Raw genomic sequence first — 24,361 nt, 5'->3', positions numbered from 1 at the left:
TGACATAAACCTTTACATGCTCATCAAGTAGGGATCCCCTTGTGCTTGCTGCTGCCATGGGCTCTAGCCGGCAATGCGTTTGAGCAGGAACCCTTGGACAACTCTGAGAGAACCTTAATACAAAACTCACAGCAAGCCTTATTCTATAGAAGCACATGCCCACGGGTGAAGCCAAGGTGAATGCGAGGGGAGATTTCGGCAGAACAAACTAAGCCTACAGGGCCACACCGATTCTAAAAGCAGGTTCAAGCAATGGTTTAGTTCATTTTCCTCTGGTTGCACCTCCTGCGCCAGAGGGGGCCCGTCCTTTTGGAAAGCTACGAGGCCAAGGATACTGGAATGGAACCTAAATACGTTGATCATTCCAGGGAGTGGCTCTATGCCTTACTGTTTCGTCTCTTTTTAATAACATCTGTGTTTTCCTAGTGTCTCACTGTGCGACTGTACAATTTCAGCGTCCCATGTCGACCCATCGCTCGAATCCACCAGCGGATGAGTCGACGTTCTCTGATTGTCTCCCTTGTCCCGATGTTCGCATGCTCGAAACAATCACTCTTGCTTGACCTCGAGCTGGTATTGGTTGGGCCGGTACAATCGTCTCGATACCCACGGGGCTGAACTCTTCAGGTCCCATTGGAAGGTCGTCCACATCGACTTCCACGTTCAACAAACTTCTCAGCACAACACGACAGCCAGCCTTGCTCATGACTTCGTTGGACTCTCTGCACAGGGTTGACGCAACACATTCAACACAGCCACGCTCACACTGGCAGGCTTCTACCCTCTGCAACGCCATATTAAGCAAATGATCTATATGATCAAACGCCTTCGTGCTGATACCAGAACCACTCGCTCCACCTTTGGCATCGTAAAATGTGAGTCTTGCTGGCCGCTTCCTTTGGGTTTCTTTCTTAGAAAACTCCTTCAGGGCAACTTTACATTCAGTCCTAACGTCTTCCGGCATACTTATGACAAATGTAGGAAGTAGACTCATAACGGCATGCTCTGCAGCATGAATAGCAGCCGCCGAATTCAGACGTCGGTCCTCAAGAATGTTAAGTGCAGCTTTTGGAACATCCAACCACATTCCCTTACTATACCGAATAACCGGCGGATTGTCAACCTGAACTGCATCGAGAACCCGCCCCTTTTTGTCCACTTTGAAGTATCCAAACACATTCTGTTGAATTTTAATTGTTCCATAGTAAGCTTGCGACAATGATGACGCGATCTTCCGAATCGCCTCGGTCTCGGTTGGATCGATATCTGTGAAGTCGCGCTGCGTAGTTGTCCAATCCACCTTTACTTTTTCTACCTTCGCCATGTGTTTATCAGGGATGAAGTCTCGCACCAGGTACGTAGTACCTTGGTGAAGAAATATGGCGCCATCGTAGATAGTAAATGTAGCCCTAGAAGCTTCTAGTTCTTCTAAGACGATATTTCGACCGTTTGTGATATCAATAACAGCAAAATGCTCATCTTCAGTGTCCCTGATCGCGACGTAGCGAGAGGGTTGTGGCCGAAATCGATCATGGCAATGAAAATACCCCATCTCGTCCTTTACTAAACGATCCTTGCATATTTCAGGCAGGTCAAAGCCAAAATACTGACAATCTTGCCCCGGTCTAATGGGCATCTCGTAGGCCGCACATTGTATATGTCCCTCTCGAACCAGCATATTTCTGAGATCTACTTGGAGCTCACAATTCGGTTTGGTAAACAGCTCGTCGGGATTTTGCATGTAGTGCTGATCCGTTGCGAAACCGTCGCCGACTAGGATAGACAAGGAGTCTTTGTTCCTTCGTCCTGCTCGGCCGCTCTGCTGACGCAGATTCGCAATTGTGTGTAGGGAAATCCCCAACTCATAACACAATCAAGCGAACCGATGTCGATGCCTAACTCCAACGCTGTAGTGGCAACAATCCCTAGTAGCTTGCCTTCAAACATTTCAGATTCAATACGGCGGCGGTCTGGGGCAGTGTAGCCGCCTCGATATCCCATGACTAGATTTATGCATTCTGGTCGGCCAATGGACTCGAGTTCTTGCTTAATGGCGTTGACCAAAACTTCACACTGTGCTCGAACCCGGCAAAAAGCTATGATTCGAACGCCTCTCAACAAAAGCGCGCAGAAGAGTCTCGCGCATTCAAACTTCGCGTTTCCACGGCCGCTTGCAGGATCACCAGGGTCCTTGTACGGCGTGTTCCAGCACAAAAATTCCTTACGCCCCGACGGCGACCCATCGTAGTCAATCAGTGACACATTTTCCACCCCGAATATTGTTTGGAAGTGTTCTTTCGGGTTGGCAACCGTAGCAGAACAAGAAATGAAGCGGATTCGCCGATTCCCCACGGCAGCGCACACGCGCCTTAGTCTTCTCATGATGAAGGCAACATGCGAGCCTAGTTGCCCATTGTAATAGTGGAGTTCGTCAACTTGATCCAGCATCATGTTAGCAAGACAGGAAACAGGGGTTTGGATTGATTTGCACAGACCTACGACATATTTCAAGTTCTTCAGAAATGATCTCCAGCGCTCCTCCTGCGGCAAAATCGTAACATGAAGCATATCAGGATTCGTGAATATTATCCTAGCTTCTTCACGAATTGAAGCACGCTCATTCATTGGCGTATCACCGTCAAACGTTTGCACGACAATGTCTTCCATGCCGGGCATGTAGGCCAGCATATCTCTCAAGCTTCGCTTCTGGTCTTGAGCCAGCGCCTTGGTTGGGAAGATATACATAGCTCTAGAGTTGCGATCTTTTTCCAGGGCATGTAGGATAGGGAGCTGGTAAATCAATGATTTCCCCGAGCTTGTCGATGTCGCCACGACGATATTCTGCCCTTCATTTAGCTTGTTTAAGGCCTCCGCTTGGTGAGCATAGAACTTTGTGATATCTTTGGCATTATAGAGCGCGTTTACTAGGTTTTGTGTCAACAGAAATTCCAGATCGCCATAAATAGCTTGTTGAGACTCGAAGACCCTATGGCCATCCGGCACGATTTGTCCTGTGTACCAGGGGCTATCTTTCAATTCCTGGACAATTTCCGGTATCGATTTACGGTCTTCCGGAATATCTTCTGGGATTGTGGTTGCTGATATCTCTGCATTGACCGCTTCAACTGGGGATGGTTTGGGGATAAATGCCCGCGCCAGATGCGAAAGTGTTGTGCCTGGATCCTGCTTATCCTCCACGCATTTGTTCAGAAAGGCGTTTATGGCATTTGCGAACTTTCGGTTCCTTCTCTCGATTAGCTGTGTCATCTGTTTTTGCCCGTAAATGGGCATCTTAAGCTGCTCATCGCGGAGTTTGCGGTTGGGCCTTATAGGCTCGCCTGTTTTCTTGTCTTGAATTTGACGTTTCAAATCTCCGTCGATAAACTCGAAGAATAAGACCTCCCTGCCTCTGACGCTTGTCTGATTCTCACGATAGTCGTCTAGGCTCTCGTATCCGGTCCATCCACCTACTGAAGCATCATGTGCTGGCCCTTGAGAGCGGGAGGATTTTGACGTTTTGAAAGTGTTATCTCTTTCTGACCCCTTGACATCGAGTTGCAACATGAGCTCATCCACGTACGCGAAATTAATGCCTTCGGGCCGCAATGCGACAATTGAAGCCACCTCTTCCTCGCTTAGCGGTCGTCCGATATGAGTTTCCACCGTTGGCTTTATGGTTTCAAACGTTGTTGCAAGATGCTTCCGAGTGCAACAAAATGTGAAGACCAGGTTCAAAGCTTTATGAGTCCTGTCCAGCGACTTGAACTTCTCTGGCCATTCTACGACGCAACCTGCCAGTCGAGTGGGTTGTTTCTTTGCGCATGCTTTAGACTTGCCACCTCCTTTGGTCTCAGTTTCATCATCGTTAGAGGTAGAGGGGGTTTCAAGATGTTCGCTTCCATCGCGTGTATGGCTCGGACAGTCCAGGGACGAATGTTTGCGTTTGTTACTGGAACGGCTCGGATGTTCCCTTGTCGGCTGACCATGGAGACCAGATTCAAGATGCATGGAAGAGTGGCAAGAACAGGTATATCACGTGAAGATGCACTCTATTCATCGGTGCTAAGGAGCAAAGATGCCAGTCTCGCAAAGTATCACTGAGTCTGTTCGAGTTTGATATTTTGTGCGTGAATGGACAACAGCGTGGGTGGTCACGAAACTCACGCTAGGTCACGTGCGCGCAATAATGTTTCACTGCAGCATAGCAAGTTCGTGCACACAAGAGTCTAATAAATGTGTAATGTGTATCTTCTGCATTGGTTTAATAACTGGGATTTAGTAACCGAAGTATCTAAATTTTCCCTCCCATAGCCTCTAAGTGACTGATGTCTCCTATTTGTCATGCTCCATATTCGTACATAACGTCGTCAATGCCTTTCATAAACAGTCGTACACTGCTTAGGTCTCTGAAGCTCGCTTCACGATGTACATGCTAAGAGCTGCGCTCTTATAAGTAGCACACGGCCCTGAACCTGTACGGCTATCGCGATGCTTTGTCTCGATTCAGGGCGCCAAAGTACAGCCAAACTGCAACTTTGCAAAACCTTTCATTGAGAAGTTCTGGGCCGAGTATTCCATTTGCAACTTAATCATATTTCGCAGGCCAGGCACGGCAGACTAATTCCCCCTCAGCTCCCTTTGTATGGCACTAATCTCGTTCAAAAACAGCTTTGAGTTTGCCGCTGACATCTGCAAACAGGTCAGTACATCTGAAAGTTAGAGCTGGAAAGAAGCTTGAAGATCTTACCCTCATCGTAATGCTCACCGGCTTCGTCTCTACTCCTTCAAATGCTGTGAACAAGATACCAACAGACTTCAAGGAAGCCTTCTCTTGGAATTCCATCGCGGGAAGAATGGCAGTGTTCAAAATGACTCGATGAGTTTGATCCTGACGCAGGATGAGACGAGCGACTTTTGGGCCAGAAGAGTTCCCATCAGCCCCGTTGTCACCTGTTTCCAGTGCTGAGGCGTCGAAGCTGCCTTGAATTACAGCGCCGTTGTCATCAAACTCAACGCTTGCATGGGGAACGTTGATTTTTAGCATGCCAGCTCCTCGCTCTTTCCAACCCGATTGCTTGTCAAGGCTAAACATTTTTGCTCTGACAGACACAACCGTAACTTCACCGGCCTCACCATCGTCAATGGCAACTATTATTCGCATGAATGACGAGTTCAAAATACGTAGCACATGAAGATCAGTGTCATTTCAACATACCTTTATGAAGCCTGTGCCGCTTCTTGTCATCGCCATCTTTTTCTGGTGACGCCCCTCGTTCCTCGTCATCAGGTTGACTGTCATCCTCCCCTTCCGCATTTTCATTTGCGCCATCATCATCCACATCACTCTCCGGTGCTCCGAATGGTCTTGCTGGCTTCTCGCTTTGGAGTGCCTTCGCGCTTTGGCCGGAAAAACTGCCTAATGGCTTAATCGGCGATAACCTGGAGCCAAATGCACCACCTCCAATTCCGTTAGTTCCCGACCCGAGTCCTGCAAAGGGAGAAAGTCCGGAATTCGACCCGAACGAAAGCTTTGGAGCGGCAGCTGCCGGCATTTTGTCTGTTCCAGTAGAGTCTGGTTCTGCGCTTGGTGCAGATTTTGTGGAAGCGAATGATGACAGAGTCGGCTTGGCTGAGCCGAACCCACTACCTTGAGAAGACCCCAAGGCTGCAAAACCAGAGGAGCCAGAAGCTAATTTGCCGAAGACAGAGCCAGCAAAGGCATTATTAGAGGCGTTCGTTGTCGATTGGCCAGTCGCGTTGTTGGTGTCCTTCTCCTGGTCGTCTCCTGTCTTATTCGAATGGGGGGTTTGCTACATAGATTCAGCCACTGTTAGCTGAGAATCAAGACAGAGCTTGTTTCGGGGGAATGATGGCGCGATGACAATGATAGACTGGAACGTACCGATGCTGTATCAACAGGTTCTCCATCACGGTGTCTCTTCTTTTCCGGTTCAAGACGAGTTGCTCTGTCCTTGGCGGAGTCGGTGGAGGTTACGCTCGTCGCATCGTTTTCTTGCGGCTCTTGCTCTGAATCTAGCTGGTCATGGGCGCGCTTCTTCTTGGGCGACGAGACCTGTTCCTTCAGTTCGTCGCTCTTCTCAGCCGATATCCCTATACTAGGTGTTTCTGGCCGGTTGTCATCAGCGGTCGGCACGACACCTGGGCTATCAGGTTGGTCAGAGATGGATGATTGCTTAAGCTCCCGTCTTGCGGCACGAGTCTCGGCATCTTCGGTAGTTTCAACATGCGTGGGTTCATTCTTGGGGCTAGCCCCCGCTCCTTGAACATCATCGGCCATGGCGGCTAGACGAGTTTGTCAAGGTGATCTCGATGAAGATGGAAAGAGCGAGTTCTGTGCAAATCCGGGGCGTATTGACAGAGTCGGAGCGGACTACCGCGGGCGCAATGCGGTAGCTTCGGGAGTGAGGCGGTAAGGCAGAAATACAAGCTGTAGATGTATCGGTTAAAAGGCCTCGCTTCAACTCAAATTACGCTCTAGGGAATCAGCTACTACAGTCTCTCTGTGGCAGACAAGTTTTGTGTTGCGTCAAGGTCTTCGATTGCCTCGAGGGCAAGGCGGATCAAGAAGAGCAGGACAAAAGCTAAAATGTATCCAAACGGTGTTGTGAGTGAAGTCGTCACTTGTATGTCTGGTGTTGCGTTCAATCTGCGTGTTGCTGTTTGCTTTGCTGAGCCGGGTTATGGCGGGTTGTGTTGTCTGCATACATTGGGACAAGGCCTTGGCTAGTTGCTCTTTACCTCGACTCTGCTGCAAGGCTCACGCGTGGAACATCTGGGCATTGGATGCGGTTTGCTGATCCAATCACTGCGATTCCTCTTCTTAGCACCCCAGGAGCAGCCATAGGGCCCCTCTTCACCGCCCCGTGGGACACCATTTCGGGTGAGGGGTCAAGTGGCTAGCCTGTCGCTGGGAGGGCTGGCCAATTTCAATTGCAGACGCATGTGGCGTTTTCAGCAAGACATATACATGTAAACCTGACAGCTTGGTCATAAAAGCATGTGTATTGCTCACCGTCGCGGAGAAAATAACGACTAATCGCTGCAATATTAGGCATCATTCAGTGTACTTGGATGAAGTGCAAGCTCAATTCGGGCACAACCCCTCAGAAAATGATTTTGTCGCTGAAATTGCACGTTTAGGAACGGTTGTCTTAGAAACTTGATACACGGGAACAAGTAGGAGAGGGTTAGACTCTGCGGATACTCATTCCAGTGTTTACTGAACAACTGTCGAGTCTACTAATACAAATAGCGTACTTAAACAATTCATGCCATCTCACTTATTGCGCGTCGAACTCTGTAAAGAGTGCGCACCACATCATTCCGGCCATGATGAGCTCCTTGCATACTCTTTTGTGTTTGTCAAGTCGCATGTTTCAGCTAATAAAGCACAAACATCCGAGCCCGATATAAAAAATAAAGAGTGGGTAAACTGCTATAGCAACTCGATTTTTGACAACACCGCTACCACCGAGAATGCTCACGCCAGCGGCCAGTGACCACGCAACCAGGATGATGTAGATGGGAATGCGTGGGATCCAGTGCAAGCCCAAAGCAGAAAGAAGCCCGGCAATTACAAGGGGGAACAGCGTATAGCCGATGATACAGACGCTTTGCGCAAAGGAGCTGGTAATGTGTTAGCTGGTTAATACCATCCGCCCGATGGGAAAGTGTAATTCGACTCGTTGTCAACGTACATATTTCCACCTAATAATTTGATTTGCAGAGTAACTACTGCTTCGCCAAGCCATATCATGGCGAACACCCCACTGAAGACCGTATCTTTTTGCTCAGCCCGGGCAGCGATACTGAGGAGGAGGCTCAAAAGGAGACAGAAGATTAGTGGTCCCCAGAGATCCCAGTCACGAAGCCCCGGGCTCATATTACTCTGCAATAGCGCTTCTGCATCCATCATGCGGCTAGCGAGTCCGGTGAGCTCTTCTCTCGTTCCCGTAATGCCTGCTCCCCGGATATTTGAGTAGGCGCCACGTAAACCGCCTTCCGAATCGAACATTGTGCCTCCAAGGAGGTATCGGGGATATAAGACCTCTCTCAGTTTGGCCCACACAGCAAGAAGGTCGCGGCGCACCGTCTCCCATACAGTTTCATCTATGGTATTCTGTGGCGCTCGCCTGTCTTCTCCGGGAATTGAAGAAGTGAGGTAATTTTCGTTGAGGGGGCGCGAAGAGCTGGAGCCAATGTTCCCCGACAGCGGCTGCCGTGAAGCTTGGTTTCCAAGAGGGTCGTCGAAATCATTCAAGTCGGCTGGTACCATTAGCAACCTGTTGATCCTGGAGGTTGTCAGAACGGCTTGGAGATTGCATACCATCATCCGGGTCAATCAAATCATCATCCTCGAGAGATGGATGGCTGTAGTTGCCTCTGGCACTTGAAGAAGACATGCTGAGTAGGAACGGAGGCTGTCAACGACACGAGGGTCTCTTGGCTACAGTACTCCTGAAAGGTACACAACATGTGACCAAACGGCGCGCTCTGGTTAAAGAATGTCGTGATCCTTGCTGCGTTAGGACACTGACACAGAGTTGACTTGTCAATGGTTTCGTGTAAAGTGTGCGGCTTCGTTAATTCCTTCGACGTGGAGGCAGGCTTCGAGGGCACAATGAATGCTGATGTTGGGCGATTCCACAAGTGATGGATCTGGCCAGCTTCGCCTGCAGCGCTGACGTTGCGTTAGGTTGCAGGTACCAAGATCACGGCAGTCCATCCAATCAGCAGCGTTGGTGACCAAGAAGGGAGACGGTGGGACCATTCAGAGAATGGTTCACAGTCTGGTGTCTCCTGAACCAACCAGACTTGACCCATGCTGGACCAAGCTTCTTCCGCCGATTTCGAGCATCCAATGTCAACTGTCAGCCCTGAAATTCGTTCCCTTACGAACATTGAAAGCCGACGTGATCTGCCAAGTTACAGCACTCCATTTCAAAGATAAATCATCGCTATTTCTCAAGACTTCTACCGGGCCAAGAACAAGCTATATAGCTTATCAATATTACGTAGCAGGGTAATACTTTTCCCTTGGCATAAGTACTTACTCAGAACACTGACACACCTACAGCAGGAGAGGCTAAGGCGGTCTCCTCAGCTTTAGAGCCGCCAGACACTTGAGCAGTCACACAGACGGATCTGCAATCAATTCTTCCCTTGACCTTTGACGCGATCAAGCCGTTACAGACACCCAATTGAACGAATCCGATTTATTTGATACGAATCCGCCCCAGGTGCTGATAAACCTACGCCGCCTTAGCTTACTTTTTACGCGATACCCTCCACAGTGCTGCATGCGCAACCTCAATCTGACCTACCTTCTGTTTCTGAAGGTCTCATGGCTACGACCGATGGCGCCCTCTTTGAACTACCGAAATTACGCGTTTCGCTTGCATTTGAGGTAAGACGAGGTCCGATTCGGACTATCATAACTGATACTAACTGTGTTCCTAGAATGATACGCGGTTTCTCGGCCACGATGACAATGTAGCAGGTATGACGAACCTTATTCGCCGCCTCGTTTTCAACACATTGAATGTGCCAAGCACTCAAATAGGGTGTACAATTCTAAATTCCCTCTTCAACTACAGAATTCTTTGACATTAAGTTCTGCCCGTATCAGCCACTAGACTGTTCTCCAGTTTTTGCTGCTGTGAGCAAGAAGCATGTAAGGCCATCACCTCGAACTTCGTTTCGCCTTAAGGCTCCGAGCACTTGCCCCCAAATACAAATGCATCATGTCCCTCCGCTAATTTCCTGTCAGATCGTTCTCTGCAAATTGTCGCAAAGCAGCGGCGAGTCAAATCCATGCGAAGTCATCAACGTGATTCGAGATGACGATGTGCGTACTGCCTTCTTCTAGAACCTATCCTTAATTCTCTCATGACGGTGCGAATACTGACGCTGTTCGTTACTTGCTAGGATGAGGCGTCCGGCTGCTGCTGTACATGGACAAAGGACCCTGTCTCAGGAGCCCCGTACATCTGCGTTGGCGGCGTTGATGCCAAGGTCAAAATATACGACATCTCAGATGGAAGTCTTGTGGAGGTAATAATAAAGTAACTTCAATAACCTCGGTGGAACTAGAATCAACTAATGGGAACAGTGTTTTGTTGGGCATGGAGGCGTTAGCAGCTCCCTCGGTCACCGTTGCTTGCAGTCACTGTTCGCTCACATCTCTTTAGGACGTGAACGATTTGGCTACGTCGCCAATCAACCCATATATTATCGCCTCAGCTTCGGATGATACAAGTGTTCGAATATGGAGTTTGGATCCTGTTCACAAGGACCAGCCATGTCTATGTATCCTGGCCGGAGAAGGCCACTCTTGGAATTTGCTGTCCCTTGTAAGAGCATTACGTATCGGCATCATGACTTCACCAACAGAACCTAACTGTGCAAGGCGTTTCATGACACTGGACGGTATATTCTGTCAGCTGGGCATGACCAAATAATTAATCTGGTTCGTCTCAAACCCCAGGCTTTGAAACCCTGATCGCCTCGCTTACGCCCATGGCTCGCAGTGGACCATTCCAGATCTTCCAACCGATGCAATCGACACCCCTCTTCAGGTTCACTATCCGCACTTTTCCACTTCCGCTGTTCACAGTGGTATCGTTGATTGGTACATGATCGCACGCTCTCAACAAGCACCTTGTATGTTACCCTCGCAACTAACTTTGCCACAGTGTTGCATTCTTTGGGGACTGTATCCTTTCCCGCGCTTGTCACGATAATGTCATTGTCCTCTGGAGAATCGAGGGATTCTCATCAGAAGGGCCACCGCCACCACAAAGTGCTGCTCCAACACCGCAAAACGTCATCCCAACAAGCTATGAAGATCCAGATCGCCTTACACGATCTGCATTTGTTCCGGCTACACTACCACAGTGCCCATCGCAATACACACGCTTGCTGGAATTCCATACCCCAAACTGCGGTCCTCAGTTCTTCATGCGATTCAAACTTCTTCACGTCCCAGATCAAAACCCGGTTCTTGCGTTTTGCAATGCGGCAGGCAACATTTTCTTTTGGGACTTTCGGAGAATCGGTGTGTATCATGAGTTCATGGCAGGCCTGCACGGCAAGTCAAAGGGGGCTATGGCCCCAAGTTGGCTGAAACCATTCACCCCTCGGCAAAGAGCAGATGCTATGGGTAGATTTAAAGGGGTTGGCAGTGACAGAGACTCGCTTGCATCGGGCCAAACGGGCCAAACAGAAACAAGTGAATATAGCCTAGAAACGCTAGAATCGTGGGCATCTCGATACAGCATGGAAGATCCCCATGAACCGCTCCGGGCTCATAAAACGGAGTCTTCCTCAGCAAACTTTGTTGGAAGGCAAGCAGCATGGAGCCCGGGGGGGGAATGGTGTGTGGTAGTAGGAAGCTCCAACGCAATGTTGATTTTACAAAGATGGGCCAAAGGAGCTCCATCTCTCATCGAGACATGATTGAGAAGCCGCAGCAGCCTCATCTATCGGAGCCAGCCAATTGTTAGGAATGACTCAGCTGCCTCGAATTGGTAGTGATGCATAGAATCGGCGACGTTGTGATTCCAAATCCAGTCCTCCACACTGGCCAATGATATCCATCAACGGTATGGCAGTCTGCCCACCACTATCCATAACCCTTTGCAACATGCTGCTGGCGATTTCTTTCTCCAGCTCCTTAGCCGCGAATATCTCGTTCGCGTTGCCTATTTCCGGAGTCAGAAGGTCGGCAATGAAAAGGGACACTGTCGCCCGCAGTCGAAGGAAGAGAACGTTTTTCGAGTAGGGTAGTTCATTGATAAGCGAGTCCATTCTCTTGGCAACATCTTTCATAGTGTCGTATGCATGTAGCCTGCCACGTTTCCTTTGCTTCTGTGGTCGCGTGTGCGAAAAGGGTTGCTCAAGCCCAACCCCAGCTCCAAGCCGATCCTCATACTCGCCTCCAGAGTACTGGCCTCCTTCTTGCGACGATACCTCTGTCCACTCGAATGACTCATTACAAATAGATGAACATGCTGAGGAGTACATGGCATGGCAGCTGTATAACTCACAGCTAAATAATGTAAGCTGAAAATCTAATGCCGATGTGTTTCTAGGAAATTTGTGGTCGTATGGATGTTTCTTTATGAGGGTCTCAAGATAGGCCTTTAGTTTGTTGACATTGGCTGGTGAACCCCATCTTCTCGGGATGCGAATGTGTCTGTAGCTTGCTGGTCCAGATGCTAATCCTGGCGTCGCATCACTGTTTTCGGTGTTACGACTTTCTGGTCCTTGACGAAATAGAGCTACGTCCTCGCCTTGTCTCATGATTATTTCGGCTCCGATTGCCCATAAGTTGTGTTGACGAATATCAAGTGGCCGGCTGTCTGGGCGGAGCTGCAGAATGATACTGAACAATCTTGCTGATTTTGTTATTTCCCCTCTATCGAGGAATCGGTGGATAGATCTCAGCAGTACATCCAATCGATTTCTTGGTAATTCTGGCCTCTCTCGTCTCTGGGTAGTTCGTTTTCCGTGGTCTTTGGCCATTTGCTTCAACTCTGCGGGATGTGATTCCACTGTTCCAGCCACATACTCTTCTCCCTCAGACGTACCCAATTCAAATGCTTCATACTTTATCCCCCGGTGAGGGAAGTGTTCAACCTCACGTGTTGGGTCTTCGTCGGTGTCTTTGAGCCCGGCGAGAGAAAACTGACGTATCTCCCCTGGAGAGCGGCTAAACGGGTTGATTGTAGTTGTTGGCAAATGTGGTGGACGCGAGCCACCATGCCTCTTATCATAACTTCCTGAATCCACCCGTTTACGCTTGGCCAAATTACGCGGCGCAGGCATGGTGTGTCCATCGTCTTCTCTGGGCATAACCGCTGGTCAGTCGTGAGCTGAGTTGGAGTAGTGGTTGTTGAGAAAATGCTTGGTGGACCCACCATTGATAGGTCCCCAATAACTACCTAGGTACCTACCAACATGCATCACCTGATTTACATCCTAGTTACATTGGATTCTTTACGGGAAGCTGGCCGAGACTCTGTTCTGCAGCCTTCAAATAAAATCTGGGGCACGGTCGATGGCCGGGAATACAAAAAGGCAGCTCTTATACTGCGGGTATAAATTCACAGAAAGTCACTGCAACACAACAAAGATTATACGTCTGAAAGCAACATGGCTGATGACAGTTCGTCTGTCGTCTAGTAGAGAAAATGAGGCATATACAGAGAGAGTCAATCTACTTTACATCTGAGCAAGTAATTCACTTCCTCCTTTACATTCCTTTCCTGTCGAAGTATTCCCACTGTCCCTCGACAGGCTTGTCCTCCAAATCCTCCCAGCTGATTGTACAATTAGCAACCGTCGTTCACGTGCGGGAATTTATCCAACTTGTGGCAGTGCTTACATTCGGGATTGTTCCATGGTTTCAATAATACGAAGTTCGCCTTCCGCGACCTGGATGACTTCCTCGATAAGCCCGGACCCAATCTTCTGCTCCAGTTCTTGTACCCTGCTACACGGTCAGATCATAGGGACATTTCATAGTTTCCGGTGAGAGTCATACTGCTCAGCAGTTAATTGAGGTTCGTCCTCCCATTCAATTTTCTCGTGATCCTCCAATGGTTTTCGCTCAGCCCAGATAACTTGATCCTTTCTTTCGGCAGGAGTTCGGATACCTTCTAGCTCACCACCCTCGTCAGCCTCTCCATCCCATTCTTCATAACGGATATCGCCAGCTTCATGCTTCGCCCCGATCACAAACACTCGGTCTCCGAGCTTCACTGTTCTGGCTTCGCTACCATCAACGCGGCCACTGGCAACTCGGAATTGCTCGGGGTTCTTGCTGACAAGCTCTTTCGCTCGCGCGGCCCACTCGCTGTATCCAGGGGGTTCGATCTGCTCCACGAGACCCATACGGTGCTTCGTGACAGCTTCAACAGACTGGCGGTACAGAGAGGTCTCCGGTATCGATTGAAGTTTGTTGAGGGTGGTTCCGTACAGATATAGCAGCGTCGATCGAGGAGTGGAATGAGTCCAGAGACCGGCCAGGCCGGTGGGAGTGCCTGGTTCCAAGTAGCGCGCAAGCACGCGGAATGTCGGCCGCATGTTCGCAAGTTCCAATGGCTCTGTCTGGGGACAAAGTGACGAGAAGTCTGCGTTAGCCAAGGCAAGTTGATGGTAGTTGCTGAGCAAAGATAGCTCCAATCAGAGGCAAGAATTACCAATGAGACCGTATCACGTGGTGTATCACGTGACTATCGTTGTCGCCAAGCGGCCATCTCTACTCAATTTTCAGAAGCATGGATGGGGTTGTTATTGTTATTGTCGGAACGAATGCACATTCATATAAAGGCTAGAAGTATGCAATACAGAATTTATGCAGTGTCTCTCGTCACCAGCAAACATCCTTACCCACCAGACAAATTATTCCACGACTGTGCCTACCCATAGTGTGTTGATAAGAAGTCTTACATTTCAACTTTGCCCAACATCCATTGCTAACAGAAAGGAGAATAAGATAAAAGAAAAAGAACAGAGAAAGAATGGTGCGAGGACAAAAGAATAAAAAACAAAGACGAAACGGAGTTTGGCCGCAGCATGTTTGAGTGCCGGCACACATCTGCTCCCATCGACGATGGAAATGCAGCAGTAAATCAACATGATTTAAATCAATGTCGTGCACCGCTATAATCATGGATACCACCCTATGCGTGAGATCAGGACGCCTCTTCACGACTCTTTCGGTAGCTAGCCTGGTTGTTTAGTATCAGCATACTAGTCCAACTACGTGCTAATCGAATCAGTTGCGAAAATACTCACTTCTTGCTCAGTCTGCAGACCATCAACTACGGGAGCAAGCTCACTGAGGACCTCGTATGCCTTCTTGTGGTATTCGATTTGAGCAGCAATCAGCTCGGACAAGTTTCGAAGCGGCTCGGGAGAATCGAGGACCTAAACGAGGTATTAATGTTACAAGTTTGGTAACATAAGGATATCTTATCATCCCAATGCTTACATTCTTCATGACTCCGACAGCTTCTTCGGTCTGTGTCACAAATTCGTCCTCTGCTTTCTCAATTTCCTCTTGGGCTTCGGGGCTAAGCTCCTGCTCGTCATGCTGCTCAGGGCGACCTGCACCATGCCCGCCGAGCTTGAAGGTGGTCCCCTTGGCATGAGCCTTGACCGCATCAAGAGAGAGCCTTGATCTCTCCACATTCTTCCTCGCGCGGGTAGCGAAGTTGAGGTTCGTGTTTAGGGTCGTATTCCAGCCAGCAAGAAAACTGCTCTGGATTTGGGAATCTTGCGACAGACGAGCTTCACCTACTCGCTCCATCGTGATGGCATACTTCTCAAGTGCAGTGGCCAATTGATCTTCACCGGCCCCGGTGTGGTTTTGGTGCAGAAGCTGGCTGCTTGCTAAACTGGCGCGAGCAACGGCATGGCTGAAGGTCTTGGGCTGCGGCTTGGCGCTCGGCGGCGCAACCAAAGCGGCTTGTGCCTCTGCCGTGGTAGTTGCGGAGGAAAGTAGAGAAACCTTTTCGCTCACAGTACGCCCAAGGTCTTGGAATGTCTCCTTAATGTTAGGCGGGTAGTCGTAGGCTTCGTTCGAGTATTGCGAACTTCGCGAGGAACAGTTAGCGTACAAGTTGCGGCACCATGGATATGCGTAAGACGGAATTGCATGAACCACGAACTCACGTTACGGCGAGCATCTTTTGATGAGCCTGCTTTAAGGCATCTACCTTCTTCTCAAGGTCGATATAGTCCGGTGGGAGCTGGGTCTAAAATGCGTATGCAGTCAGCGACAAATTCGGAGACAAGCTCAAAGCAGAAACATGGAGTTCAGATACCTTGTCTTCAGCCTGGCCAAATTGTTCCTTGGTGAACTGAAAGGTGCGCGACGCAAAAGGCGTGATTTGCGCTCCAAAATCGCTGTGTTGCGGCAAAGTCAGTCTGACTACCACAACAATTCACTCTCCGTGGAGAACTGAGTGGTGCCGACTTACGAGAGGTTCTTGCCAAAACTTTTGAAATCCATCTTGAAAGCACTGATGAGGATATGGGGACTCGTTCGACAAGCTGACGGGATGTTTTTCAACTACAGAGGTGAGATAGTGCTGAATGCGGTGTCCTGGAGTCAGCTCTGATGTTGATGCTGGCTCAGGGATGTGGTCTGGGTACTTAAGCAGGTTGTCACAAGCGAAATACCTTGCCGTCTCTCCAATGGAATTTGAACAGGGGCGGGTCCAAATGACGGCAACAGAAGCACTTCAGATTGTTGCAGTCAATTGACTGGTCTTGGAGCTTCCCACCTTGGGAATTCACACCTGTCCATGTGCTGTAGCCTGGCTCTCCACCTTGCACTGTGCTGGTTGCCGCGTCACTGCAACTGGCCAGTTCAAGCCAGGCTGGAGGTGGGTCGCACGTGATTGTCGCGTTTTGGTGACCAGACCCTTTACGGAGTAAAGCCCACGGAGTAGAGGGAAGCACAGGGGACAAGGGAGTGGGTTGGATGTCGCAGTGGACGGCTCCTCACATGCTGACTGGTGGCTTGTTATGGGAAAGCAAACTGGATAACAATTCAAATGTTGACTTGATTCATTTAAACCTCACTGTAGCGGCGACACCTATATTGTCATCTAGTGACACTGGAACACAATCATGAGCTTGCGTTTCGTAGAACAGGCCATAGCCCGCGGAATCCGCCCTGCGAGCTAACACAGATGATGGGGATTGCGTCTACGAAATGTGCACTTTCATACATATGGGAGATCACGTCCAGACACTTATCTCTCAACGCCCTTCAGCTTTTCGCGTAAGCGAATATTTGGATTAGTCTAAGACATGTTTATTATCTGCCCATGATGGTTGTACTCCCCTACAGACCGACTCGTAGTCTTGCAAGGTTGAATGTCGACTTCCCAGGCCAAGTGTCGTCCAAAACATGGTCCAGTTAGAGTCTGGAAGCTTGCAAGTTCCGGTAGATCGTTCAAAATACCACTTATTGACAGGGTTATTCTTCCGGCTCCTCCAACAAACCCCTTCAGGGAAGCAGTCTTGCACCATTGAGTTGAAGACTATATCTGCGACTCCACTGCTTCCTTGGCGATTCTTCAAGACTGCGAACTTGTCAAGATATGGAACTAGTCGGCCAGTATCATGGGCGGTTTGCTCGTCAACGTCGGCAGGGCGTTCCCAAGTCAAAATAGCGCAACCTTCATATTCACCAGCAATGATAATGCCTGCCAGGTTGTCGTTGACCCTTGCCAAGTAATGTCGCGCATCAAGTTTGCGATTAAAGGAGTCTTCGATAAGATAAATCAGTCGTGGAAGATCTATGGAGTTGTCGGTGAGCCGAAAACGAGAGCAACCAGGTTTTGGGGGTCGCCATCTGTGTATCTTGGGATCTGGATATACTGTCACAGGCATGCCTTTTTTTACTAATGTAGCGGATCCAGACGCTGCGCTTTGCAGACAACCTCGTTCCTCATCGTGAATTCTTTGAAGAGGTAACGACGGGGAAAAGGCAGGGCGATCTGTCAACAGGTTGTGCAGAAGGGGGTTCTTCTGCCTTCTGGTTGTAACCATGCCATCAAGACCAAAGGGAGGGGATCCTATTGCACGGACAGCTAGATGGGACACCGTACTGGGTCTTGCATTAGCAGCCGCAAAGGGGGTAGTAATAAGGGCTGAAGAAGTCGGCGGCAGAATGGAGAGTGCTTCCCTGGCTAGGCTCAGGTTCGCAATATGTCTCTGCACATCCCCAAAGTGAATTTTGCATTCGTTGGCCTTTAGACTGCCAATCAGGTCGTCATACTCTTGCTCTAGGTTTATGAACCTATGGGAAACCTCAGGGTGTCGGGCCATGGGCGTCCCGCCAACTGGATCCAGGATGATGATTCGTTCAACAGAGGCAATTCTTGTTGGGCGTGGAGGCGTTGTCCCTTCAATCATATCACTGTTTTCGCTATCCAGTTGCAGACCGGCTAAGAATTTGGCCAGCGCAATAGTCGCCTTGTTCGAATCTGCAGGTGTGCGAGAGGATATCTCATCTTGTCTGGCCAAAGATGGAATCACGGTGACCATACCATGCTGTAGCGCTCGCCTTAATAGATACTGATCATCAACTCGCATGTCATCGCAAAATTTGGATGTCACAGAGGCATGCCCATCAGAGCCCCCTTTGAGAAACACATGGTCGGCCAGCTTCGCACCGGGGCTCCCAAACGAGTCGACAGCTTCGCAAAGCCGCAGGGCCTCGTTGTCAAATATTTGCCGGTCAGCTTCATCGCCACAATCCACAACCACAAGCGCAAGCAGCCCAAGGGTACGGAGCTGCGATAAAGTTTTTGCAATCCCATAGAGAGTTTCTGGCGATAATTCCTGAGGCAATTGCAGTTTGACAATAGCGGCGTTGATGGGTTCAGCATTGTCCACCTCAGTTTCTTTAGCCTGCTGGTCCTTCACACTGTTCATGACGGGCTCTAAAGAGTTGGGGTTTTTTGACGCATATTTCTGAAGATACCCCTTTGCATCTCGCCGCGTGGCTGAGGCCTCGAGGACGGAGACAATGACATCCTAGTCCAGCTTAGTTAGCACGAGGAAGTCTCCTGTTGAAGCGAAACCATGAATGGAGAGAATCTCACTCTGTCAAGCGCTTGTTTCTTTGCTCGGGATGCTGAGGGTGTTGATAACCAGCGGGGAGAGTCACGCTCACGGCGGAGGTACATTCGGTTTGATTCCACACCAACCGGACAAGGTCGCTTGTAACGGCCAGCGTGATGATGCCAACCGAGGGTTTGAATCAAAGAGTGAGTCTTCATGGTCGCAAAGGAAGCTCCCCTGCAGCCGGAGGCGCTATGTCCGACAGAGCTCCAAGTCATGACGCAGAAAAGAAAACGCTCAGCATCGCAAGCTATCAGGGCGCAATACAGCCAGCACAGACACTTCGTGAGATGTCCTGGCAGGCTGCCCGAAACTATCCACTGACCAGGTCCAAAAGTCGATGCCGGCGTACGTCTTCCAAAGCCGATAATATCTGTACTCTCCTGCAGTTCTGCAGCTATCTACCCAGGTGGGTGATCAAATGCTTCATTGAGAGTGGTCAATGTCCGGTGGATGGCAGGTGTCTGGTGGTGGTATATTGTCTCCTGCGAATTGCTGCAGGATCAAATGTCAAGTGGATTGATGTCGGCCGGGTGTAAGTGACTCAACGGGGGACTCTCCGTGCTGAACTTTTTTCTGGGGCGGCCGCCCAGCCGTGCGATGCCGCAATAACTTGAATGTCTGGTCCAGTCCAGTGTGGTCTGGTGTGGTCTGTGCTGGTTGACACACAGCACAGCACGTTGAGTTGGCTGGATGGTAGGTGGCGGGGGGTGCGGATTGATACTGTAAAGTTTGGTCTGGTGACAACTTGCAAACAATTAAACGGACATTCGGACACTCAATTGACTTCAGAGGTATCAAGTCGCATGTGCCCACCAGCCAAAATACCAGACAAATGTCAACATTGAATTCTAGGTTTGTGATTTGATTCATTGATTGATTGCATTTGAGAGCACTCCGAGCAGCACTGAGATCATTGGAAGTCAGGCCAATGTGGGTCCGGCACAGTGCCACAGACCATTCAGATCATTCATGACCTTCAGAAAGAAACGAGTCAAGTTCAAAGGACATAGCATCAGCAACAACATGACTTCAGAGTTCCCAAATTGAGATGTCACAATCTTCAAATCTATGTTCTCTGTGATGCGGGTGCATAAAGCGGAATCTGTCACGAAACTGTATTTTCTACCCGGAAAATGATGGCCGTCCTCATCCTGATCTTGGGCGGGAGGAATGGACCACATGCAGCAACAACTTTGAAGCCTGTCTCTTGGGCTACTAACTTTTAGTAACGGTTGAATCGAACATTGAATCTATCGATAACTAGAGTGTTGAGGAGAGAGCGCCTACGTAGGTGGTCAATTTTTGCGCTGAACGAGGAAGCACCCATTAGACCCATACAAACACGTAATTGAAAAGGCAAGATCCAATCTTGGGTTTCACAACTGGAGACTTCACAAATGCGAGCGATAACGGAGTCAAGGCTCCCTCCCCCTCGAGAACGTCGTCACCGTTCGACAGTTGCCAACTATCAGTATCTGCGATACTCCGCTCGTTGGTGACATCTATATGCGGTGAAGGCTTTCATCAAAAAGATCTCCAACACCTTGCGTCTCCGAGGCCCAAATACCAGATGGACAAAAGCCTCGTTGCATCCTCTTCAATGTTGAATTCCACCTTACCTTGTTACTCAAAATATCATTTCTTATCAACTCGCACCTAGACGCCTTATTGATCGAACGCGCCTTGTATTCTAGTAGCATTGAGCGACTAGGCTACAGCCCACACAATCACCAACGAGAAACAACTTCCCATCCAACAACCCAACATATACCCTATTATGGCGCCAACTCTTCTTTGGATTGGACTGGGCAACATGGGGAGGGTGGGTGTATTTCCATCGATTCGGCCTTGCAACTCTGTCCATGACGCTCATTCTAACCCGGTCGATAGGGCATGGCCAAGAATATCGTAGAGAAGGGGGAATTCAGCTCTCCTTTGTTGCTGTACAATAGATCGACCAAAAAGGCTCTGGAGCTAGTGGCAACGCTACCTGCTGGAAAGGCTGAAGTTGTCGAGTCACTTGAGCTAGGTATTCCGAAGGCGGATGTTGTTTTCACCTGTGTTGCCAATGATGATGCGGTGCAGGATCTTTTCAAAGTCATGTTCCAAAGTTATGTTACGGGTAAGTTGTTCATCGACTGCTCTACAGTCCACCCAGACACAACGGAGCTGATCGCACAACGAGCTTCGGAAGCTGGCGCGGACTTCGTGGCCGCACCAATATTTGGGACGCCAGCCATGGCAGATGCTGGCCAGCTTATTGGGGTGCTTGCAGGTCCGAGATCCTCTGCCGAGAAAGCAAGCCCTTGGTTCAAGGGGGTCATGGCTGGCTCTGTCATTGATCTCCTCGATGAACCGTGCAGAAAAGCGACAATGCTCAAGGTATTAGGGAATACGTTTGTGTTCAATATGGTCGAGCAGCTTGCCGAGGCACATGTTGTTGCAGAAAAATCTGGTCTTGGAACCGATGTATTGCACCAGTTTGTGTCATATTTGTTTCCTGGCGCTTACACAGCCTGCTCTACCAGCATGCTATCTGGAGAGTACCACAAACGCGCAGAGCCCTTCTTCGCCATCGACCTGGCTCGTAAAGATGCGACACATGCGAGAAGCATGGCGCGATCTGCAGGTACAGAGCTAATGACCTTGGAAATTGCAGATACACATTTCGCCAAGGTCAAAGAGCATTGCGGCAAAAGCGGCGACATGACTGGTGTGTACGGAGCCGTAAGAGGCGAGGCAGGGTTGAAATTTGAAAACGAAGCGTAGAAACGCATCAATACATATCCTACCATATTTTATGTAATTATACGTTGTAATTGTTGATTATTTTCCTGCCTCTGGTCAACTCGCCGTGTCAAGGATTTGAGGGCGATGGAGGAACTTCTTTCCTACAGGGTAGTCTAGAGTTCATCATCCATCGTGTGGTATACACACCGAGCCATGACTAAGCACTTGAAACTGATTGTCCACTGCTCCACCCAAAGAGTTTCCACTACCATGACGTTGGCACCAGTGTGTCTCTAGCCCAGCTGCAACTCGCGACTTGACAGAGCTGGTATACTATCTCCCAACGCTGCTGTACCTTGTCCAGAAGCTTTAAAGATGGCTCAAGGGTAACTGATCTGTCGAGCCAATATTGTCTTGCTGACTCGTCTTGTCTAACCACATTCCGCTAGGTACGCCGTCTTCATCGGCCTCGTTATTATCGTGGCACTCTGTGCTGCGTCGTGGTTTCTTGCCCCCAAAGGCGAGAATCAAGTGTGCGTGCCCCCTTTCCAAGATCACAAACTTTTAGACCCCCTTTAATACCGGTTTTGTTACTGACTCTGAATTGTCTCCGCAGCCTTTGGCGATCGTCCCTGATTCTCTCGATCGTTAGTTGCTACCTCATGTGGGCGATAACTTTCCTGGCACAGCTTCATCCCCTTATCGAACCGAAGAGAAACAATTTGCGAGAGGAATTCATAGGACACTGAACGGACTCCAATAAACCCATGTTGCAAGCGAGACCTAGTTCTACCGCTACGAAAGAAAGGCATAGAAGTGTTTCAAAATTGGACCTCGTTGTATGATTACATTGCTTTCAAACCGGCGTTTTTCTTGTTTTCCCTTGCTTGCGATCAAAGATGTAATCGTTGAGGAGGGGAAGAGCGTCTGCCTACACCATTCTGTGCAACCTATGAAGCTATGCAGTTGCACTTTAGAGTTGTCATAGTGTCTGACCTTAGCCAAATCACCCTACATATCGGCTATTGTGAATTGATAACCATGAGCTGTAACTCCGATTCAGGCCAGAAATTGTATATTTCAGACGTGCAGGTGGGCAATGGTAGGACCTTGTATGCCTAGCTTATTAAGTGTTATTCATTTGTGGAAGCCCACAGAGTCGTACAGCTACCTACCTATGTTTAACTCCACCAGAGTTCATACGTCGTCAACCTACAGCTAGCCGGCTAGCCCAATCCCTTGCCAGCATCAATAAAGCCCAAAGAGCCTTACCGTCTGCGGCTACACTTGTTTCGCCGATAGAGTCTACATCCCCAAGACCGGCAGCAGTCAGTGCTATTCGCCCTACAGCCCACCTTGAGGCTGCACCTGTTATCGCCAGAATACACGCTGTATAATATCTGCAGTCAAGCAGGATTCGCAGAGCCTCTACATTATTTGCGACAACGGCCCAGCCTAACGACCTTGCGGCCGCAGGAACCTCGTACTCCCATATAACCATAAGAATAGGAAACAGCTTGGTTGACGAAGACACTAGGAGTGCAGTTGATACTGAATTTGGACGAGCGTGACGTGGCATAATTCCCAAGGCGTTTAGTGGTGAGAACGGTGAACAAGTAAGAAATCGAATGCTAAGATGGAAGGCTAGCGTTGATATGGCGCATAGAATGAGGAAGAAGAGATATTGTACGACGATGGGTTGCTGTGCGAGTTTCCCCAGGTTACTTTCGCCAGGAAGTATTGCTGGCGTTGTCTGTTTCTCTATTCGCGCCCAGGTTAAGTAGACATCAAAAAGCAGGAGAAGGACCCCAAGTCGGATTATAGAGGGCTGTTCGGGTGGCAGGAACAACTGCCAGTCAGCAAGTGACCTCTTTTTCAAGCATGATGTTCTATCCACGGCTATGGCCAGTTGTGCTGCCCGTGCGGCAGGGGTACGTACATCGAATTTGTCGCCATCTCGCATCAATGTGTTGTGGAGGAGGTGTCTATACACCTATTTGAAGTGCAGTCCATCATTAGCAAAAGCTCCCCATGTGCATGGAGTGCTCAAATTTTGGTCGGCCATACCTGCGGCTTGATCAAAACCAGATCTATGAAAAGCACGACGAAGTCATGCTCAACATACTTGTCGCAAAACCGTCCGCAGTTGCGGCAGACCGTCAACCGAATATTGTGTCCGCTGGACTTATCACCAGCACCAGAATATTGGGTCCATAGCGTTTTGACAGGATGTCGACATTCAATGCAAATCGGCATCTGAACCGCGTCGTTGATGGGAGAGGAATCTTGGCTCGTAGCTGGCCTGCTGGATCGGTCCGACGATGTGCTCCGCTCGACGCAGCTAAACTAAGCGCATGGGTCTCTAAATTCTTGAGTAGCAGGTAGTCGAAGATATTTTCGATGTTGAATACGAAGGGTAAGTACACGGACTCGTAGTTGCGCTCGTGTTGGTCCGCGATTTGGGATGCCAGTTCTGGTGAGCAGTTGTATGGTGTAGGAGCAACGAAGTGGGTACGTCCTTCAGGAACCTTCCTGGCCCAGATTCTCTCTACGAACCTGGAACTCAACACATGCAAGATCTACCAACTTTCGGTAGATCAAGTCCTTTTGGTTTTTCCTCTAGTTTCCAGAGTCCTGACTTTGATTGAATCGCAGCCCCGATCACGAGATGGGACCTTGGCGGCGGATACCGACGAACTATGAAGGGCCAAGGGTTATTTGGGTGGGATTGAGATGGCATATTAAGGTTTCGTACTACATACAATCTATGACAGTTTGGGACCTCTCTTATCGTATTTGCACTCTGATCAGAAACAAAAAGCCTGCGAGAACTCAAGTACCTAGGTCCATATCCCTTCATTAGTCCCCTTAGTGATAGAATCGGACGTAACATGTACAGAGCACGATGTACTAAATTCCTAGGTACCTAAGTAGTTGGCATGAAACCCGCGAGGAGTCT

At 49.3% G+C, this 24,361-nt stretch overlaps 8 protein-coding genes across 8 annotated transcripts; 2 read left to right on the top strand and 6 right to left on the bottom strand.

Moving 5' to 3' along the window:
- Positions 1-451: 451 nt before the first annotated feature.
- On the bottom strand, positions 452-4,008 carry VFPPC_03534 (DEAD/DEAH box helicase; the record flags this gene model as incomplete). Its single annotated transcript, XM_018283027.1, has 3 exons — positions 452-1,773; positions 1,884-2,435; positions 2,496-4,008. 3 exons carry the CDS (start codon positions 4,006-4,008, stop codon positions 452-454), a joined length of 3,387 nt encoding a protein of 1,128 aa, XP_018147731.1.
- A 609-nt stretch (positions 4,009-4,617) lies between these two features.
- VFPPC_03533 (DEAD/DEAH box helicase) lies at positions 4,618-6,298 on the bottom strand (the record flags this gene model as incomplete). Its single annotated transcript, XM_022428337.1, has 4 exons — positions 4,618-4,689; positions 4,748-5,148; positions 5,216-5,810; positions 5,903-6,298. The coding sequence occupies 4 exons, from the start codon at positions 6,296-6,298 to the stop codon at positions 4,618-4,620; spliced, it is 1,464 nt and encodes a 487-aa protein (XP_022284626.1).
- A 1,099-nt stretch (positions 6,299-7,397) lies between these two features.
- Positions 7,398-8,423, bottom strand: VFPPC_03532 (Yip1 domain-containing protein; the record flags this gene model as incomplete). Its single annotated transcript, XM_018283025.1, has 3 exons — positions 7,398-7,647; positions 7,719-8,286; positions 8,348-8,423. The coding sequence occupies 3 exons, from the start codon at positions 8,421-8,423 to the stop codon at positions 7,398-7,400; spliced, it is 894 nt and encodes a 297-aa protein (XP_018147729.1).
- Positions 8,424-9,364: 941 nt separating this feature from the next.
- On the top strand, positions 9,365-11,478 carry VFPPC_13483 (embryonic ectoderm development protein; the record flags this gene model as incomplete). Its single annotated transcript, XM_018291258.1, has 10 exons — positions 9,365-9,427; positions 9,481-9,520; positions 9,618-9,694; positions 9,791-9,868; positions 9,949-10,074; positions 10,133-10,153; positions 10,212-10,373; positions 10,430-10,489; positions 10,551-10,651; positions 10,716-11,478. The coding sequence occupies 10 exons, from the start codon at positions 9,365-9,367 to the stop codon at positions 11,476-11,478; spliced, it is 1,491 nt and encodes a 496-aa protein (XP_018147728.1).
- A 54-nt stretch (positions 11,479-11,532) lies between these two features.
- Positions 11,533-12,849, bottom strand: VFPPC_03531 (hypothetical protein; the record flags this gene model as incomplete). The annotated part of the gene is made up of 1 exon (XM_018283024.1): positions 11,533-12,849. One exon carries the CDS (start codon positions 12,847-12,849, stop codon positions 11,533-11,535), a length of 1,317 nt encoding a protein of 438 aa, XP_018147727.1.
- Positions 12,850-13,276: 427 nt separating this feature from the next.
- VFPPC_17495 (NADH-ubiquinone oxidoreductase 29.9 kDa subunit) lies at positions 13,277-14,109 on the bottom strand (the record flags this gene model as incomplete). Its single annotated transcript, XM_022429198.1, has 3 exons — positions 13,277-13,343; positions 13,409-13,513; positions 13,568-14,109. 3 exons carry the CDS (start codon positions 14,107-14,109, stop codon positions 13,277-13,279), a joined length of 714 nt encoding a protein of 237 aa, XP_022285775.1.
- A 611-nt stretch (positions 14,110-14,720) lies between these two features.
- VFPPC_03530 (acetylglutamate synthase) lies at positions 14,721-18,827 on the bottom strand (the record flags this gene model as incomplete). Its single annotated transcript, XM_018283023.1, has 8 exons — positions 14,721-14,756; positions 14,824-14,955; positions 15,020-15,623; positions 15,703-15,785; positions 15,855-15,936; positions 16,011-16,102; positions 16,891-18,582; positions 18,651-18,827. The coding sequence occupies 8 exons, from the start codon at positions 18,825-18,827 to the stop codon at positions 14,721-14,723; spliced, it is 2,898 nt and encodes a 965-aa protein (XP_018147726.1).
- Positions 18,828-20,449: 1,622 nt separating this feature from the next.
- Positions 20,450-21,441, top strand: VFPPC_03529 (6-phosphogluconate dehydrogenase; the record flags this gene model as incomplete). The annotated part of the gene is made up of 2 exons (XM_018283022.1): positions 20,450-20,494; positions 20,563-21,441. The coding sequence occupies 2 exons, from the start codon at positions 20,450-20,452 to the stop codon at positions 21,439-21,441; spliced, it is 924 nt and encodes a 307-aa protein (XP_018147725.1).
- Between the last annotated feature and the right edge of the window lie 2,920 nt (positions 21,442-24,361).

Source organism: Pochonia chlamydosporia, chromosome 2 (assembly GCF_001653235.2).
Source record: "Pochonia chlamydosporia 170 chromosome 2, whole genome shotgun sequence".
NCBI lineage: Eukaryota > Fungi > Ascomycota > Sordariomycetes > Hypocreales > Clavicipitaceae > Pochonia > Pochonia chlamydosporia.
This window is presented reverse-complemented; position numbering and strand designations above follow the sequence as displayed.